This window comes from Aplidium turbinatum, chromosome 9 (assembly GCF_918807975.1).
Source record: "Aplidium turbinatum chromosome 9, kaAplTurb1.1, whole genome shotgun sequence".
NCBI classification, from domain to species: Eukaryota; Metazoa; Chordata; class Ascidiacea; order Aplousobranchia; family Polyclinidae; genus Aplidium; species Aplidium turbinatum.
Window position 1 is genome coordinate 1,634,665 of NC_137480.1, and position 18,401 is coordinate 1,653,065.

The 18,401-nt window shown below is 39.5% G+C and overlaps 1 protein-coding gene across 2 annotated transcripts in view; it reads left to right on the forward strand.

Moving 5' to 3' along the window:
* LOC145776600 (uncharacterized) overlaps nt 1-18,401 on the forward strand; it is a 67,348-nt gene that overhangs the window by 19,053 nt on the left and 29,894 nt on the right. For both annotated transcript variants that reach the window (XM_082587830.1, XM_082587829.1), the window contains 7 exons: nt 5,453-5,638; nt 6,726-6,987; nt 7,140-7,253; nt 9,551-9,639; nt 12,297-12,340; nt 12,513-12,653; nt 13,429-13,604. In XM_082587830.1, the coding sequence (XP_082443956.1) occupies nt 5,453-5,638; nt 6,726-6,987; nt 7,140-7,253; nt 9,551-9,639; nt 12,297-12,340; nt 12,513-12,653; nt 13,429-13,604 (1,012 nt within the window). The remainder of the gene's footprint in view (nt 1-5,452; nt 5,639-6,725; nt 6,988-7,139; nt 7,254-9,550; nt 9,640-12,296; nt 12,341-12,512; nt 12,654-13,428; nt 13,605-18,401) is intronic.

The window sequence follows — 18,401 nt, forward strand, 5'->3', positions numbered from 1 at the left end:
CTATATTTGATGTAATTATATCGCTCTGCTTGGCTTTTTGCTTTGCATTGAGCACTTTTTGTAGTATTTATTGTTTTATATTTGCTTTTCGTAATTAATCGTTTTTGTTGGGGGGTAGTAAAATTTTGCCAGTTCATGAAGGGGGCGTTGGGCTAAAAAAGGTTGAGAAACACTGGTTTACAGTCTTGCAAACTCGAGAAGAGTATTAGAGCCGCACTTTCGCCGGCACTCACGTAATTACTCCGCCAGATTCCAACTAGACTTATGCAAAAGTGATATTTTTTACTAAAATAAACAAATATACATTCTCGCCATTATTTAAAGCACGCTTGACTCTTGCCCCACTAAAGAGAATTTGCAGGCCTGGTCATAGGCGTCGATTTTTTCTTAGAAGAGAGGAATTCTGGGTGGGCGAGAGTTTTCAAACACATTTCATTGAATGTGTATGTTTGCAAATTCGCAATGGTTCAGTCTTCGAAATTAGCATATTTTTACTTCGGCAAAAACGTTGCCGAGGCCAAACGGCAAAATTTGAAATTGCCTCGGCAATTACTGTAAATATTTAGTAGGAAAAGATTGTAGGTACTAAAACATGTAAAATGAGAAGCAAAAAATATACTAAAGTAGTATATTACGAACGCATTGTTTGATTTGTTGTGATGTAATAATACCAATAGTAGTGATAAAGCGAGCAACGCGATACGCACGCTGTTACGGTAATTCACGTTAAAAAACTCACCGGGAAGAGGGGAAAGTAAGTTAATTATGGGTTGATTCAACGTTCGAGTCAGCACAAATCGATTTAATTTTTCCGGCGGGTTATATTGCGTAACAACAATGCCCAATAAGAAATTTACGTTTGTTTTACACTAATTCGACATGTAGCGACGTTGAATTATCATAAAATAACGTTAATTGCTCAACTAGGTACAGGTAACATATTAATAGCTCCCTGAGAGAAGATCGCCTCGATTTATGTAAGCTTATAAGCCAACATAATTTCGGCACAATTGGGACACTGCGAGCAACACAAAGTCTGTTTAATGGACTAGTCAGAATCGGTATCATCAGATGCTGTATCACTATCAGCTGGACGAGATAACGGAAAGCGAGGCGCAACAAGGAGTAGATGCTTACAATAATTTGACGTCTACTGGAGTTAAATCAATGCAAATAGGGTGATATTTTTATAAAAGAATCTCCCAGCTGGGCACGTGTCTAAGCGCCGGCGAAGTAGGAAGTAACCCAAATAAAACATCCAGCAATAGTAAGATTGAATCAATCTCCTAGTCTGGTGTAGTCTTAAGAAAATTAGTTTTTTCTTGTAATCTTGTGGTCCTTACAATCACCTCGGCAATTGCCGACGCTAATTTGGAAAAGTGTGGTAAGTCTTTCTCACAAAGACTGCGTTTAGCGTCGCTGCAGCAATTAAGCTTTAATAGGTTGGATGTTTTCTTTCTTGCACAAACTTCTTTTATATTTTCCATTGCGACCTAAAAAGCGCGTGACTCGTGACCTGTTATCTTTAAAGTGGCGCCTTCGCATTGTTTTAGTACGTCTTTAGTTTGTATCGGTTATTTTATTGTCATGTTCATTATGATGTCATATTCATATTCCCTTACGCTGACCGGAAACTGAAGTTTCATTGTGACGTAACGAAAGTGAGACCATTCAAAGAAAAAATCAAATTGTCGACGCAAATTCGGAGAAAAAATCAAACGTGGCTTTCCCTCACCAGGAATTGCCAGCTGTGGCAGTTGCCGTAGCAACAACAACGCAGTGAGTACGGCATTTTTTTCCACGCAGCGTTGTTGTGGAATTGCTTTGTTCTGTCGGATACCTAGCGAGAGACATAGCGTAAAACAAGAAATTGCGCTGCAGTTGGTTGGATAGTCCAGCGTTTAAGAAAAACGGAAATAATTGTAACGAACACTTCATAAGTGTCATGAAAACAGGGTGGGCGAAACATATTTTGCCCACCCTCGTTTCACGGCAGGGTGGGCGTCGCCCACCCTGCCCACCCTATTTCGACGCCTATGGGCCTGGTTAACATAGTAAAAATATCGGATTCACTACTAGCAATGCCCACTGTACTACTGCAAGCAATCAATGTCTGTGGTAGTATTTAATAAGTATACTGTTCTGTATACTAGTTATACTGATTCATGATAATAGTAGGCTACTACGTAGGAAACTACTTGTAGTAAAATGCTTTGAATTATCCCTCAATGATGTGGCAGTTATCCAAGAGAAATGTCATATTCCTTCCTGACATATCCCATGAACCAAGTATATTACATGGCATTATCTGTATGGACGCAGCACATTGGACATCAGGTCTGCTTGGATATCTCTACCTCTGATTACCACTGTCATTGGGATGACTTACCCTTTTTAAATGCTCAATTGTGTAAGTTGTATCACCATTGTTCTTCATACAAATTCCAAGATGCCAATTTCTTTTGTTCCCAGCATCCCAAATTACAATGCACGGCTCATTTACCTCAACATCTTCCTTCCTGGATTGTTGTAGATCAGCATCTCCCAGTTCTTGATTAATTATCGTTGTCATATGTAAAATGCAATACAGTCAACATGTCTTCTTCTAATGGAATTTCTGGAAGGTCTCTCACGGAGTCACACTGTTTAGTTAGAATCAAGGTCAGGTTCAGTTTCGCCTTGTTCTTCCGTGTTAATCGGATTTACTTTGAACAAATTTGGCCCAGTCACTACGTCGAGTCACTCGGATTCCTGTGGCAGTGAATATTTTGTTGGAGCAGCTTGCTGATCTTTTGGCCAATGATCGACATGGAGAATATTAGCATTGCTGAATATTGAATATTAGCCAAGGCAGTGTGCAAGTCCGGTAATATTTGTACAAGTATATTTGTACCATATTTAAAATTGGAAGTGTAAAACGGTAAGAAAACCATGCACTTTCAATCCCAACACAACAAAGTCACTCTGCAAATATATGCGGCAAGCTTGCACCAATTGATTATTCAACTTTGTGCTTTCGAGCAATGACTTATATTCGGGAATGTGATACAAGATCATTGCTGCTGTGCAATGTGCATCCAAGCTTCCCAAATCTCTCCTTGAATTGGCTATGCTTATTCGATTTTCCAGATTCAACGACCTTGTCAAACAATGCGAATTGTGATCACTTATGACCATCATTCGCTACCAGTTTAGATAGAGCTTCCAAAGCAGCAAATACAACACTCTTGCTGGAGGGGAGAAATGATTTTAATGCGGGTATGTGAGCAATAAAATCTTCCACATGTGGAATTTTTGCTCGTATTCCAACATTACATTTAAATTACCACGATCGAAGACTTTGCAAGTATGACTGATGCAAAGCAAATGCAAAGGTATATGCTTTGACCCTAGCGTAGCTGCAATGGATTCCTCGATGCCAAGATTTTTGCTGACATAATCTGTCTTTATTGAAGTACCGTAACTTTTTCCCATAGATCAATTGGTGAAACATTTCTATTGCTCGCCAAACACAATCGACGTAACTGCTTCACAATTCATCTTGTGATATTTTCTCTGGGTTCCACCGCAAAAGATAGAGGTCTTAATCAAAATGGTTTACCACCACTGAACTTCATTATTATGGATGTCCATTCTCCTGTAATTCTTCTTGTGGTACTATCATAATGTATTGTTAATGATTCTTCATCATGCGCATCCAATATTGCAAGGGCACAAATTTTCTTGCTTTGAATCGCTTGTAAATGTTTTATACCATCAATGACTCGTAGAGAAGGCAACACATGCTTGTAGGATTCATAGTCCGTTGATAAACGAGATGTTTTTGACATAGTTCCATCTGTTGGAGGCACATATCCTGGAACATCATCGACCTTGAGGTAATATGTATGGTTGTAAAAACTCCTTGAGATGGTTTGGAGAGCTTGCCGTGTTTGCTTAAATGTGATGCCCGCTTTGCTACATGTGTTTGCAAGTACCGATTGAATATCTGAAGTGAAATTGCAAACTTTGCGTATGGGTGTGTACTTTTCTCAAGACTGCATTTGGCTTTTTGGCGTAAAATCTGGGATTTTTCATAGTGTGCAATCCGAAACACTGTTTTTGCCGGCACTGTCTGGAAAATAACTCAAATGACCCGGTTGAGGTCTTAAAACAATCAGCTGAGCATACTGAATAACTTGAAGGTGTCACCAATTGACTTTGAGATACCCCATATGTATAGCCTACCCCTATTTAAAGTGTCAAACCTTTCTGTTACTAATAACCCAACCCAAGCAAACTGTCTGCTTGAAGCGGTTGACTCATAACCAATTAGTATAAGATGTCTTGTTAAATCACGCAGCAACACTTTATCCGCATCATTTTTACTATTAAAAATCGATTTGTCAGCTTTCGATGTGGACACTCGAAGCTGTGTCTGCTGAAGTGTTGCTGCGTGATTAGCAAGGCACGTTCTTAAACGTTGGGTTCATGTTATGTAGCTTTTGGACAAAAGTAATCACATGCCACCACGTGGTGGCAATTTTAATCACTAGGAAATTGAAAATCGTTAACGCTTTTCGTTATTTTCTTTGACGAGTTTTACAGCGAATATTACAATAAGTTTGCCATGGGTTACTATTCGGAGAATCCGTTTCGGAGAATCCGATTCGGAGAGTCCGATTCGGAGACAGCCTTTTTCGGAGAAAGCCCATTTCGAAGAATTGTAAAGTCACAGCGGCATATGTATGATTGTATGTATATTGAAAGGAATTAGCTTACTTTAGAGAAATGAATGATCACTCACTCAATTTAAAAGTTAGTTTTAACAGTCTTGCTTTCTGTTGCTTTACATTGAGATTAAGGTGTTTTTATAGCCTACCTGATAATAATAATCAGCCATAATTTCCAAATGGACGCATGAACTGTTATTTTTTGTTTGTTTTGTTATTCAACATCGATTAAAATTTGAATCATCTCCGGCGTTTTTGTATTGACTTGTTAAACTAGGGATTGAATTTTTTAATGGTTGAGGATTCGAATATATTCTAAGTTTGCATACAGACGGCGACGCAGGATACATGTCAATTTTATGTGAGCAAACATTTTAATTTAATGGTTCAAAAATAAATTTAATTCAATTTTTATTTTTCACTAAATTTCAATTAAATTTATTTTTCTTTGTTAGAATGCAAAAGAAACGATATTGTGGAATAAAATACAAAATTCCCTAAATAAACAGAAGGCATCGCTTGATTTTCAAAAAACCTCCGAAAACGGCTTTCTCCGAAAAAGGCTGTCTCCGAATCGGGATTTCTCCGAATTGGATTCTCCGAAACGAGTCATTCCGGTTTGCCATAACCCCTAACAATGTGGCCATGACTAACAACCTTTTTAATTGTATGTTGATTATGCTTCAACAGAATGACGTCGTTATCTTTAGCACAAAATAACTGGAGATGTTTCGTTGTAGAACCTACTGGATATCGATGATGGCTTGGCTTCATGACGACTTGTTCTTGTGCTGCATCACGCGCCGGGGTTCTGTGTTCCTGTTTACCCGCGCTGGGGAGCTGGTCACCATCTCCTCGCATGGATCTGGTGTTGAACTTGGACCCTCTCGCTTCCTTCCCGTTCACCCCCTTGTCGAGCACGATAGGTGAGTGCCATTAACTTGTTCAACGCAAACGTTTCTTTGATATTTGACGAATTCAATGGATAATACTAAATGTTGGTACATCGCTCTATGATCGTTTTGTTTATTGCAAGAGCTGGATCGCTTACCAGAATCACATTACAATTCTCGAAAGATTTCAACAACGCTGCCTGCGCAAAAGTCTGAACATCAGGTGGGAAGAGAAAAGAACAAATTTGAGCGTACTAGAAGAGCCTGAAACAACAAACATCAAGTTCCGTGTTATTCAAAACCAACCCAGATGGTGCGGGCATGTAGTGCGAATGCCAGATCAGCGTCTCCCTAAGCAAATGTTTTACTCGGAATTGGTTAAACGGAAGCGTTCAGTAGGTGGTCAAATGAAGCGGTATAAAGACTCAGTAATCTTAAAATCTTAAATCTTAAGAGTAATCTTAAAATGTGTAATATCAATTACACAAACTGGGAGGAAACCGCAGAGGATAGGCTGCTTTGGAGATCTGCCACTCATGACAGTGTTGCCACGTTTGCGAAGCCCATCATCACTAATTCGGTGGATAATAATAAATTTTGCTACATGGCTCTATGATGATTTTGTTTATTGTGAGAGCTGTTACGACGAGGAGGTTTGATGGGTCTCTTCGTTCTGCTCGCACACTTCATGTGAGCGATTGGAGAATACTCTGATTACTCCCTTTGAAAAATTATTCAACGGTCAAACTTTCAAAGCCTTTTAAACTTTTACTGCATGTTTGAATGTTCTGGATGCATGTTTTGTGCTGCATAGTGCATACTCAATCACAGATATTCTGGAAAAGATCTTTTTTGAAAATGTGAAAAAAAGTTAAGCACAATTACTAAATTTGTACGCTGCCTAGAAACCTGGCCTAGGTTGTACGACTTCCAAGAGCCTACTTGTGGCGTTGTATCTTGCAAATCCCAAGAATGTAATAACCGATGTCCCGTTAGCGATCATCAATTCTACTCTGTCCTGACCAATCTTGAACGACGCTTTCTGCTTTCTGCAGGTTAATGTATATATAATGTAACGAGAACGACTTTCTTGTTGCTCTCAACGGCTTTTGTATTTCAGATATGGAAAGGGAGCGAACCGGTTTAGATCTGGGCGGGAGAGTCCCATTTCCATGGAATCATCCCTCAACTCCGAACGTCAGCACAGACAGATGTTCTCCATCACGACGCATCCTCGTCTTCCCATCATCCTCTGCAGCGACGGCTTTCTCGTCACCGCCATGCAGATGACGTCACAGACCATGTCGCATGACGTGGCGATCCTCTCCCTGATCGAGGCCAATCACAGGATGACGTTCCTTGTTGACAAATTTAAGTTAGAGGTGACCCGGTTTTACACATTTGCGTCGGTTTGATTTATCACCAACTTATTGCAAGCGAAATACTTTTGACTTTTTTACGATGTGTTATTTAATGCACAGCCTCTTATGACAGTGGCTCTGCACACTTACAAGACATTTCTGTTTATCCGTAGGTGGCCTGTTCACCCTCTCCCGTCCCTGTCCAGCCTCTGCCAGTTCTCGACGGGGCCAACTTTAAGGAGAACAAGTACACAAGGTTTTTCGAGTACATCAGGGATAAGTTCAAGGTGACAAAGGCTTACACAAGATATGATGAATCTAAGTTCTGATGAACCTAAGATATGACGAACTTAAGTTCTGATGAACCCAAGTTCTGATGAACCTAAGATATGTAGAAACTCCTTGATATGAAGTCCAACCTGATTCAGGATTAGGTTATTTTTGAGACCGAATGGCCTCACAAGATAACAGCATTTTGTTCATAGTCAGTATCGTGTCCGGGTCACATAGGCGTAGCCAGGGGGGGGGGGGGGCGAAAGGGGCCATGCCCCCCCCCAAATTTTCCAAGTTACATCGATTCCGACCCTTTGTTGAAAATGTAATAAAATTTGTATAAATTTATAACGTTTTCCAAGACATCTGGCTATTAACATCTCCAAGGACTTGTTTTAGACACACAGAAAGACACCAATAAATTTTGCAAATCGTAAATCTCGCAAAATTTACGCGATTTACGTTTCTTTGAACTAATTTGTGAAGCAATTTCAGAATGGCTTACTCTGTTGGGTTTTTGTGTAGTTATTGAGTTTTTGTGCAGCTGAGTTTTTCGTGTTCTCTAATTTTATCCGCAGTTCTTGCCCGTTTGTGTGTAAGAGCTACCTTTAATAACAGGGTTGATCGGTTTAAACCGGGGCGGTTTAAACCGCCCGGTTAAAACCTGGTTTAAACCGGGCAGTTTTGACCACCTATTACTGGTCAAAACCCCTTTAGTGTATAAATCAAATTGCTTTTCAATTGAATTACAAATATTACCCTCCATGTTTAGTAATGATGTTCAACTATATTTTGTTTTGATCAGCAATAACCTAAATGCTGGATTTGGAACAAAAAATATTCAATTTCTCTGTTTATTTTTGATATTTCAATCAGTTGGTTACCGTATTTTACGGACCATAAAGCGCATCCGATTATAAGGCGCACTGTCAATAAATTGCTTTGAGTAGATTTTTGTTCAGACATAAGGTGCACTGGGCTATAGAACGCAAACGCAACGTATTTTAAGGAGTATGGGTTACCGTATAAAGCTCATTAAACAAAAATGCGTAATAAATGTAAGCAAGTCACAATAGTACAAAAGAAAAAATGGGCCTAGTGAATATCACAGTTGCTAGTTGCTTTTACTGTAGTTTATTGTGTAAGACGGTGGTTTATTGATATAATAATAGTATCGGTACTGGTTTTGAGTGTAAGCAATAAAGCACTACTTGATCCATAGATTAGGCACACCGGCTTATAACGCGCACGATCAATTTATGAGAAAAAAAAAAGGATTTAAATTGCCCCTTATGGTCCGTAAAATATGGGTATTTTAATTATTGAGAAAATTCAAATTCTAAAAATAAGTTTCTGATTTTTTTTTTCTGGCTACGCCGCTGGTCCGGGACAGCAAGTGACCTGTTGCGAGATTACTCTTTGTAGGAAAGTTCGTAAGAAATCGATTTGAATTTCAAGTCAATACTTATACTCTGCAGTGCTGCTTTTACGATATAACATTGTTTTCAAACTGTCGAGTTTCTCAAAGTTGGTCTGATTTTACGGCGATAATTGGTCGCTCTCCTTCAATCAGAGGCGACTGCATTCACAGTTGACATCCACAATTTAAAACAATTAAAAGTTTATGAAGTTGTCAGCCCGATGGCTGGTAGGCGATGCCAACTAGCGATAGGAGGCAATGGCTGATACTGGCTCAGGCGCTTTCAACTTAGTGGTTTCGTTCGATACTTTAGCCAAGGATGCAACCGAATAGCTCCGAATAGCATTGTTAGGTGCTTCCTGATAGTTTTATCGATTCCGACTAATTAGACTACATTTGTGTGGTGCTTCCTGATAGTAACAATGAACAAAACGGTTAAAGTTCTGGGGCTTGTGCATCGGAACTGCTACCCCTTGATTTAATGTTTATATTTTCGTTGCGTTCTGGTGTTTTACAGTATGTAAATTTTATTAGAAACGTTATTGTAGTAATTTTACAGTTTGAAAATTTTACAGTTTGAAAATCACACCTCAGTGATTTTTTTTGTTTAATTATCTTGTTCTATAAACATACGAAACGGCATTTAACATGATGAAAGAAGCAAAACTAGCCAACGTTTTTGGCTATAGCCTACATCTAGCCCTTGATTTATCGAAAACTTTTCCTTTTTTGTTATGTTAAATGCCGTGTTGCTAATCGTTTTCTATTCAAATGGTTGAAAAAGTAACTTCTCTACCCAAGTTGTATCTTGTGTTCTGTTGAGTCGCGCAATAAATTTCAAGTTTGGATGCTTCATAAAGAGCTTCACTCTAAATCATTCTCCATCTGCAGAGGAAGAAGCCACGAGACGAGGAGCAAGATGTCGATGGTGAAGCGAGCTTCAAAATACGTCATGACACGGTTGACTACCTCGCATACGAGTGAGCGTCGTTTATACTTCCACTGGGCTTGCCAGCACAAGCGAACAAACCACATTGTTGCGTCATCGGACTATTGTGTTACTGGGACGTTTCATGTCCTGCATTAAACAACAACCATGCCTATAGCTTCTCCATACCTATTCGTGCAAACTTAAGTCCTGGCGCGTGGGCGACTTAGGTGATGGACTGGGATTGTCTACAGCAGGGGTGTCCAAACATTTTCCCAGGCGGCCAAATTTGATGATGCGGACGTACCCGCGTGCCACAAATGTCTGACAATCTTGTTTTACGTAAAGAAAGGTGTATAACATACACCTTTCTTTACGTAAAATATTGCTATATATTATATAGCAGTATTGTTTTTTTAATGTCATTTTCATACAACAAAGCAATATGCAGGTTTAAGTAATTCATTGTATACATATCACGGGATATCATAATAGGCTGTATAAGTGATTTGTTTTTCCATCCGAAATTAGCACATCCAGAAACTTTGTAAAACACAGCTGTGTTGATGTGAAGGATGAAACTGACGTCTTGATTTCTATACCCAGCTCACGTCTGGTGCGACTTCGAGGCTAATGGTAAACAAGCGTACAATATCACGGAGGTGGGACGGGAGTCGCTCAGCTTTAATCTTAAGCGGTGCTAGTTCATGCAAACTTTGCATTACCTGGAAATTTGTTTTTGATGGACAAAAGGAATACTGAAGAACTTATGAACTTGCTTGGGTTGAATGAGAATGTTGATAAGTTGGCGAAGGCGAATAGAGTGAGGTGGTATGGGCATGTTGTGAGGAGAGATGAAGATGATGTTTTGAGAAGAGCGCTGGAGTTGCGAGTGGATGGTCGTAGGAAAACAAGAAGACCCAAGAAAACGTGGAAAAGGCAAGTTGAGGAGGAAAGCAGGAGGGCGGGCTTGACAAGAGAGGACGCTTTAGACCAGGGATGTCCAACCTGCGGCCCACCTGAGATTTTTGTGCGGCCCGCTAGTCATTTTCACTCCAAGTAGTAACATATTTTGAACTTCATGGAGAAGAAGAAACAAAGTGTTAACTTTATAGAAAGTGAAGAATGGTTGAATGATTTTTCTTTCTTAGTTGACCTCACAGAAGTGCTAGCTGAGCTCAATTTGCATTTACAAGAGAAAGATCAGTTGTGTAGTTCAATGTTCGATTGAATAAGTAACTTTACCAGGAAATTAAAACTTTTCATAGCACAATTGAATGCTGGCGAAATTGTACAGTACATTTTCGTAGTCTATGTGAAAGAGCTCAAGACAGGTCTGTAAACTATGAAAAGTATGCTAACTTAATACTTAAGTTATGTGAAGATTTTCTTGAAGAATTTACAGTCAGAATTTCTGACTTCAAAAAGATTGAAATTGAATGAAAATTACTCAGTGACCCATTTTCATTTCAGTGTGGTGAAGCGCCACCCGAATTCCAACTTGAACTGATTGAATTGGGAAGTCGAAAAAGTTTGAAAACTTTCCACATAGAGAACACACTCTTCCTTTATTTTATAAAGAATTACATTCATGTAATAAATTTATTAAATTAGTTAATTTGTCCAGAAAATTATTGTTTATATGTGGCAGCACATATTGTTGCGAGCAGTTATTTTTATCCATGAAAAACATCAAAACTGCAGAAAGAAACAGACTGACCGACAAACACTTAGCATAGGCCTACATCCTAAGAATCAAGACAACGTCCTTTAATGCAAAGTTGATAACCTCTTAGCTGGAAAACAATGTCAAAAATCTCATTGACTTTGTATTGTAGAAATAATTTTTTGTTTCTTTCCATGTGTGTGTTATTTGTTCCTATTGTCAAAGATGAAATTAATCGTTTTTAATTGTTTCTTTATATACCTATTTTTCTTGAAATTTAATTGGTCCTGCGGCCCATTGATTTATTTCAAGTGACAATGCGGCCCGCTATAATAAAAAGTTGGACATCCCTGCTTTAGACAGATCGATGTGGAGGCAGGGTGTGAAGGCGATTGCGGCACTTGGAGGTGAATCCGGCCACCCTCGGTAACGGAGACGTCACTGAGTTAAAACTGGATTACTACAGTTTTGATCCAGCCGCTGATAAAAACACACCAGAGAATCCTGTCGGCTTTGCAGAGAAGCTCAATTATCAGCGGTCGTTGAATTTGCTAGCAAGAAAATGAATGAATGCTCGACCCTGTATCACTCATTACAACACTCTCAGGCAATAATAGTTGATTTCGCAATTTGACGCAACAACGATTCTAACTTTTCTCGCCTGAATTTGTGAGAAAATACTTTTTGCATCAATTGAAAAAGTTGAGTCTGTATGATTTCTGTTTGTCTGAGAGTCAAAAATAACACATTGCGCGACAACAGGCGCAGATCATACAAAAATGTATCGCAGGCCGGATTTGGCCCGCGTACCGACTTTGGACACACCTTGTTTAAGGGAACTAAAGAGCTTATATTAGATTGCTAATTTTAATTCTTAGAGTAAATCTTGTTCGATGCTTTGACAATTCAATGAAATAAAAGTGTTCCTGCGTTAAAACTTGTTGCCATAGGAGAGAAGTCACTCAGCAGCTTTGTGTTGTTGTTCCAGCACGTATAGTGTTTCTGCTTTTAAAGATTCATCTTGAAATTTTGTTTTTATGCAGATTTGAAAAAGCTGAGGAAGACATGGCTTCTGACACCGAGCCAGGTACTAAGGTTTATGTCTATTATGATGGTCACCAATTACGTGTAGCTTACCTTACTGCAATGTTATCTAGAAACTAAAATTTAACTAGAGTCGTAATAATCTAGAATTGTCCTTTCGAAGCCAGAAACTGAAAAGCCAGTGATGGATTACTAACGAAATGACTGTTGGTCAGATTCTATTGTGGAAAGCCAGCGACAACCAGTGGGTGCTATTGTGGGGGCAGATGAAGGAAAGATCAGTTTTGGAGACTTCACATTTTTGTTGGATCCGCAAACACTTCAGGGCACCACACAGCACCTTGCATTACAGGGAGGTAAGCATTGTGCAACTTGAGCAAAAAGGATAGAGCAACAGTACTTGCACTGATAATAAAGACAGTTTAATTTTCGAAGCGTTTGCTTTGATATGCGTATGATTTCTTCTTTTTTTGGCTCTATCCTTTTTGCTCAAGTTGACTAAATGTTTCGACCATTATGCTCCGAAACAACAAATCAGTTAATGAAAAGAACCGCATAAAACAACGACACACTGACTCCAACACCATTCGTCATAGCACATGACTAGGGGAACACGGTTCCCTAGTCGCTATTATCACAGCGAACTCGCAGCATCAGGCTAAAACAGGTCGTTAATATCTGCAATTGTGAAGTAACAGTTAAAGGAATACAGCCACTATCATTAACGACAAAGAGAGGCCGATTGCATTAGCCACAGACGAGTCTGAATTCTACAAATGCTTTTTCAGAAATCAGAAGAAATTCTAATTTTCAGTTCAGACAACTTTAGAGTGACGAAAGCTTATTCCTAACAGAATGTTTATATTTGTTGAACTGATCTGCTTCAATTTTGTTGAACTCTTCCCAATCTGTCCGTTTCCTTTCTTTGCCAAAAGTCGGCTTTTGGAAAGCTGCACATCGAAATTGCATCTGATCCCTGAAAAAGCATTTGTAGAATTCTGACCTGTCTGTCGTATAATGCAATCGGTCTCTCTCTCTTGATCAAGCCATTTTTCAATCAGCCTTAACTAGTAAATCTTCGGACTTTTCGCCCTCTGCCGGCTATCACCTCGTTTCTTGCGATTTTTAAAGAATCGTTGATTGGTGCCATCGAGTGGTGTGTTGGAAAGTTGTTACATTCGTTCGGGATACTTACTTCAGAAGATCGAGTGGGCTGCATGAAGCGTAGTGAAGATACGCTAATTCGAGATCAGCTTCATCTCTATTTCCTTGACACCTTGCAAAACGTTTGTGACGTCATTACAGCGGTAAGTGAAGCAAAGTGCATGAATGGTCAAGCATCACGTGGGTGCTACTGGGAGGTGGGGCTGTTAATGCGTCAAGGAACATCGCTATTGTAAATTTTGATCCAGTAATAAGACAAAGCAACAACGGATGTCAACGGATGTTTTTCAAACGGGTTTAGTGTAGGGTTGGTTTTAAGGTAAATTTGGGTCGATGAATCCAAAAGTACACTTGGTTTTATTGAATTGTCCATAGTTTTTGAGACATGGTCTACTAAAATAAACCCTCGAAAACAAATAAATAAACTTTCGAAAACCAATTACATTTCCTTTGGTGCATTCAAAAGTGACAAGCTTCAACGCGTCGCATGGTGGGTATGACGAGGCAGAGCGGCAACAAAAAGTAGCCGCTATGTTAACCTGCCATCCATTGCTATGGAGTTTCCTTGCTTCTACTTCAGCACTCTCCAACCTTCTGTCAACGCGGAACCACTGATTTACTTTCACGTTTGCCAGGGACCCCTACTAACAAAAATTTAGAAACTACAAATTGCTTGTAAGAAAATCAACTATTTCGTTATTACAAAGGCAACCAAATGTTTGACCTAAAAACTTGAAATTTTTACCGAAAACTCGCTTTCCTCGCAACTCAAAGATGAAACACAAAGCATATTGGAAATCAAACGGCTAAGGACGTCTTTTTTTCTGGTGAAATAAAAATGTGAAAGACTGAACGACACCAGAAGTAATGAAATTCACTCCAAAAACCCTAAGAGATAATTATGTAGTGGGTTTATATATCCTGAAATACTGACAGAGTTCTTATAGCCGTGGTACTTTAACATCAAGTAGCCAGGGGCGCCGGAACGATTTTTGACTGGAGGGGCAAGATTACGAAAAAAGGGCACTTTTGTTTACTAAAAGGCCTTTTTTCTTCAAGTTTTAAGATAAGATATAGCGATAATGCTAATCTATCAGCTCACTATGTACTGAGTAATGATAACCTACAAATGTCCGGTATACAAAGAAGGGCATCATGCTATGTTATAATGATGTAACCTACTGTCAAGCCCTAAAGCAGCCGGCGGCCATGGCAGCTAAGTAGTGCTTGAATGACCGCCGGTGCTACCTCCTCAATCGGCCAAGTTTGGCCGCCGGTCTCTTCTAGCCAATTATTTAATTTCGCAATAGAATGATCGTGGATTAACTGTCAAAAATATATAGTATCAAAGAGTGACGCAAAATTAGGTCAGCGCGTCATAATCGCCACTGTTGCATTGTGCGGGAATATTTGTTATTGATGGAATATATTCATCTGCGATCACCAGCGCTGTAAGTCTTGTTTGTAATTCCCGACGTTTATTTTAACAAAGTCTTAATCCGAAGTGCTAATTTACATCGGCTGGCAATATTGTCCTTTTTATGTCGATTCGATGTTGTCGGACATTGAATTGTTGTTAAAAAGGAGAACTAGGGTCGGACATCCGAGGGGAAAACATTTTTTGATCATATTTTGCAAAAATTATGTTTCTTTTAGTAATGCCCTTCACATCATTGCAATACTTATTTTATTACCTTGCCGTCATCGTCAACACATGTCGAACGTTGCTTTTCGTTGCTAAAAAGAATTCTAGGGGAGTGGCGAACTTCTTTAAAATCAGCCACATTGGAGACACTCGTGCGAGTGTCGTTAGATGGTCCCGCAGTACTGGATTACAATCCCGATAAAGCAGTTATTGCGTGGTGCAACGATTCTATTGTAGGACGTCGCCCAGGTCAGTGGCGTAGCTAGGGAATGTGCCTCCCTGGGCGGAATCAGATTTTGCCGCCCCTTCAAGAAAAAGCATGTGAAAATGAAATGCGTTTTTTTATCAGCACTGCAATACGCAACGTGCTTTTTTCAATTTGCAGTGTAAAGTCAGACGAACGCAATATATTATTAATATACTGAATGCAAAAGCACAAAAACTGCTGCAGAATTAAAATAATCAATTTGTAACCTTTCACAAGGCTACCCAAATTTGAAAACGTCCTGTCAAAAACAAACGTTCTGTCTGAAAGTGCCGCCCCCAGACGTGCAGCCTGGGGCGGTCCGCCCCCCCCCCCCCATAGCTACGCCACTGGCCCAGGTCCAGACTTCAACAAATCAACAACGCTAAGTTTTCATTTTAGCATTGTCGCAAGTTTAATTCGATTTACTTATGCTATCGTTATTTTTATTTTGTATTTTGGCCTCCAAGCACGTAGATTTGGCCGCCGAGAAGGAGCTCCCGTTAGGCCACGATGGCTGCCGGAAAAAAAAACGAGTTTTAAGGCCTGTACTGTGTTGCAAAATTTTGTGCCCTAAATATTATTTTGAGGCAAAAATTAAAGATTATAATTAGGCCAAAAGCAAATAGCAGAAATTGTTATATTACAAAATGTGCAGTAGCTTACATAACTTTAAAAGGGCACCATTGCCCCCCCTGCCCCCCCCCCCCCGATTCTGGCGCCCTTGCAAGTAGCCCACTAGGGTGCATCATCTGCCCTTTTTCGTTTAAATTTTGTTCTGCAGTTGTCAGAAGTGTTCCTTTTGTCAAAGTAAACACACCTGTGAAGTTTTATGCGAAATGATTTGGATCTAGGGGTACCACATCGCGAATGAATTTTTGACATATAGACGTCGAACGAAAAATGCGAAAAGCGTAGTTTCAGATGACGTGTCTGTAGTACACATATGTACCGTTAGTCCAAAAGCGTTAAATCATTCATTTTAGGGTTTTTCTCTCTAAACTGCACACCTTTTGATCATTTTATTGCAAAAAATATTCGTTGAACTTTATCCAAACTTTAACATTCCCTGTTTTGGTCACAAAACACCAATAAATGCACATTGTTTTGTCGGATTTGCAAAATTCTGTATTTTCTGAATTGAAATAACACAGTTAGAAAAGGCACAGTTTCCTGTTCAACTAAATATGCAGTATCCATTGAACGTTGTTGTTCATTTCCTTCTTTCGTAAATTCGGACACTGCCGATAGCTGCCTTCAACAGTCTGCAGAACAGTTGGGAATCTCTGTTCAGACTTTGCCCATGAAAGATAGTCGCATCCAAGCTTGACGCCCCGTTCAGCTGCATCAGTGCATCATTCACTACTCTCAGCTGCCTTACAACTGTGCAGCAAGCTGCATATGAAGGACATCTGTCTCACTGAAGAACATCTTCGTCCATGAAACTTGTACAATGGCCAAGCTTTAGTGCTGCAAAAAGGAACCAGGAATCTTCATTGAATAGATCAGCCAACTTGGTGGCTGGCAGCACTGGAATCAACCTTTGTTTTCCAAAACCTTCTCCAAATCTTTTTAATGGCTGTCTGAAACTTTTCATTTTCTTTAGTATTGCTCTTGCCATTGCTGCTTTCTCAGCTGGCAGTGTCTTGGTGCTGAAAAGGGCAAAGGGAGCAAGTTCCCCAGACAAGTAGTACCATGTGTGTAGCATGAAATACTTGAGCGCTACCTCTGCTACCAGCTTGTCTTCTTTGTATTGGAGTAAGACTTCAATAAAGCGCAAGTCGTTTGTTGGTGCATTGACTTGGCACGGTGCTAAAAACCAGTACCAACCATAGCACGACAAGATAAATATGACAAGACGTTTAAACTTTGCAATTTGAATGTAATACACCATTTGCACGTCATGAACCAGTATGTCTGATAGAAAGCAAAGGGATAAGTTTTCAACCATGTCGGAGTCGGTGTTTTTGTAATAGCAAAGTGTTGGATGCACAGTTGCTTGGACGTGTGTCCAGTGAAAGCCTTGGATTTCATTTTGCGCATGAAAGGAATAATTCTCTGAAAAGTCCATTGCAATCAAAACTTCACCTTCTTGCAAATTTTCTTTTCTGGACTTGCAATAATTTGATTGTGCTTTGGTTTCTATGAAAATCAAGGTTTCTATGAAAATCTGAAATCATCAATCAAGGTTTCTATGAAATCTGAAACACTCGTGGTCATCGTAACAATTTCTGCTCTATCAACTGTCATCCACTGTTTAAAAGTGATGTCTTCATCATTATCCTCAAACAGCGAGTTAAGGTGGCTTCTCAAAACTTCTAAAGATGGACATTGGTCACACTTGCAAAACATGCTTTCTCTTGAGGTAATATCACAGATCAATAAAGAAAGCAAGTCTTGTAAGATTCTGCCAAGTTTCCCGCCTCTATCAGTAGCTTGGGTTTCTCATGAATTAGACAAACACAAGCTGAATGGGTCTCCTGCCAAAACGCACCATTTTGGCCTTAATGTGCAAAATTTTGACAAACCAATCTTCATATCTGGTTGTCTCTTTATAAACTCCTGATACAACTCATTTAGTATCACCAAAACCAATCGTTTTTGTTGATAGCATTTTTTGCCCTCAGACACTCTTTCCTTTTGACCTGGAAGTAACCTACTAAATTCATCATCTTCATAGAACTTCAACACAGAATCAATAATCTCTTGAGGGAAAGCCCTTGTTGACGTGGTTGAGGTTTTGAAAAATTGGTTTTGGTGACACAAAATGAGTTGTATCAGGAGTTTATAAAGAGACAACCAGATACGAAGATTGGTTTGACAAAATTTTGCACATTAAGGCCAAAATAGTGCGTTTTGGCAGGAGACCCATTCAGTTTGTGTTTGTCGGTCACGGAATTGGTTTTAACGGTCTTCCCTCAGTCAGTTGTTTAAACTGTGCTAACCATCCTTCCTTCACTTTAAAAAATACATGGTACACTTACTACCGACTTACTACAGTAAACTACCTCATTTCTACTCAAATATCCCACTTCATATTTGGAAGCTAGA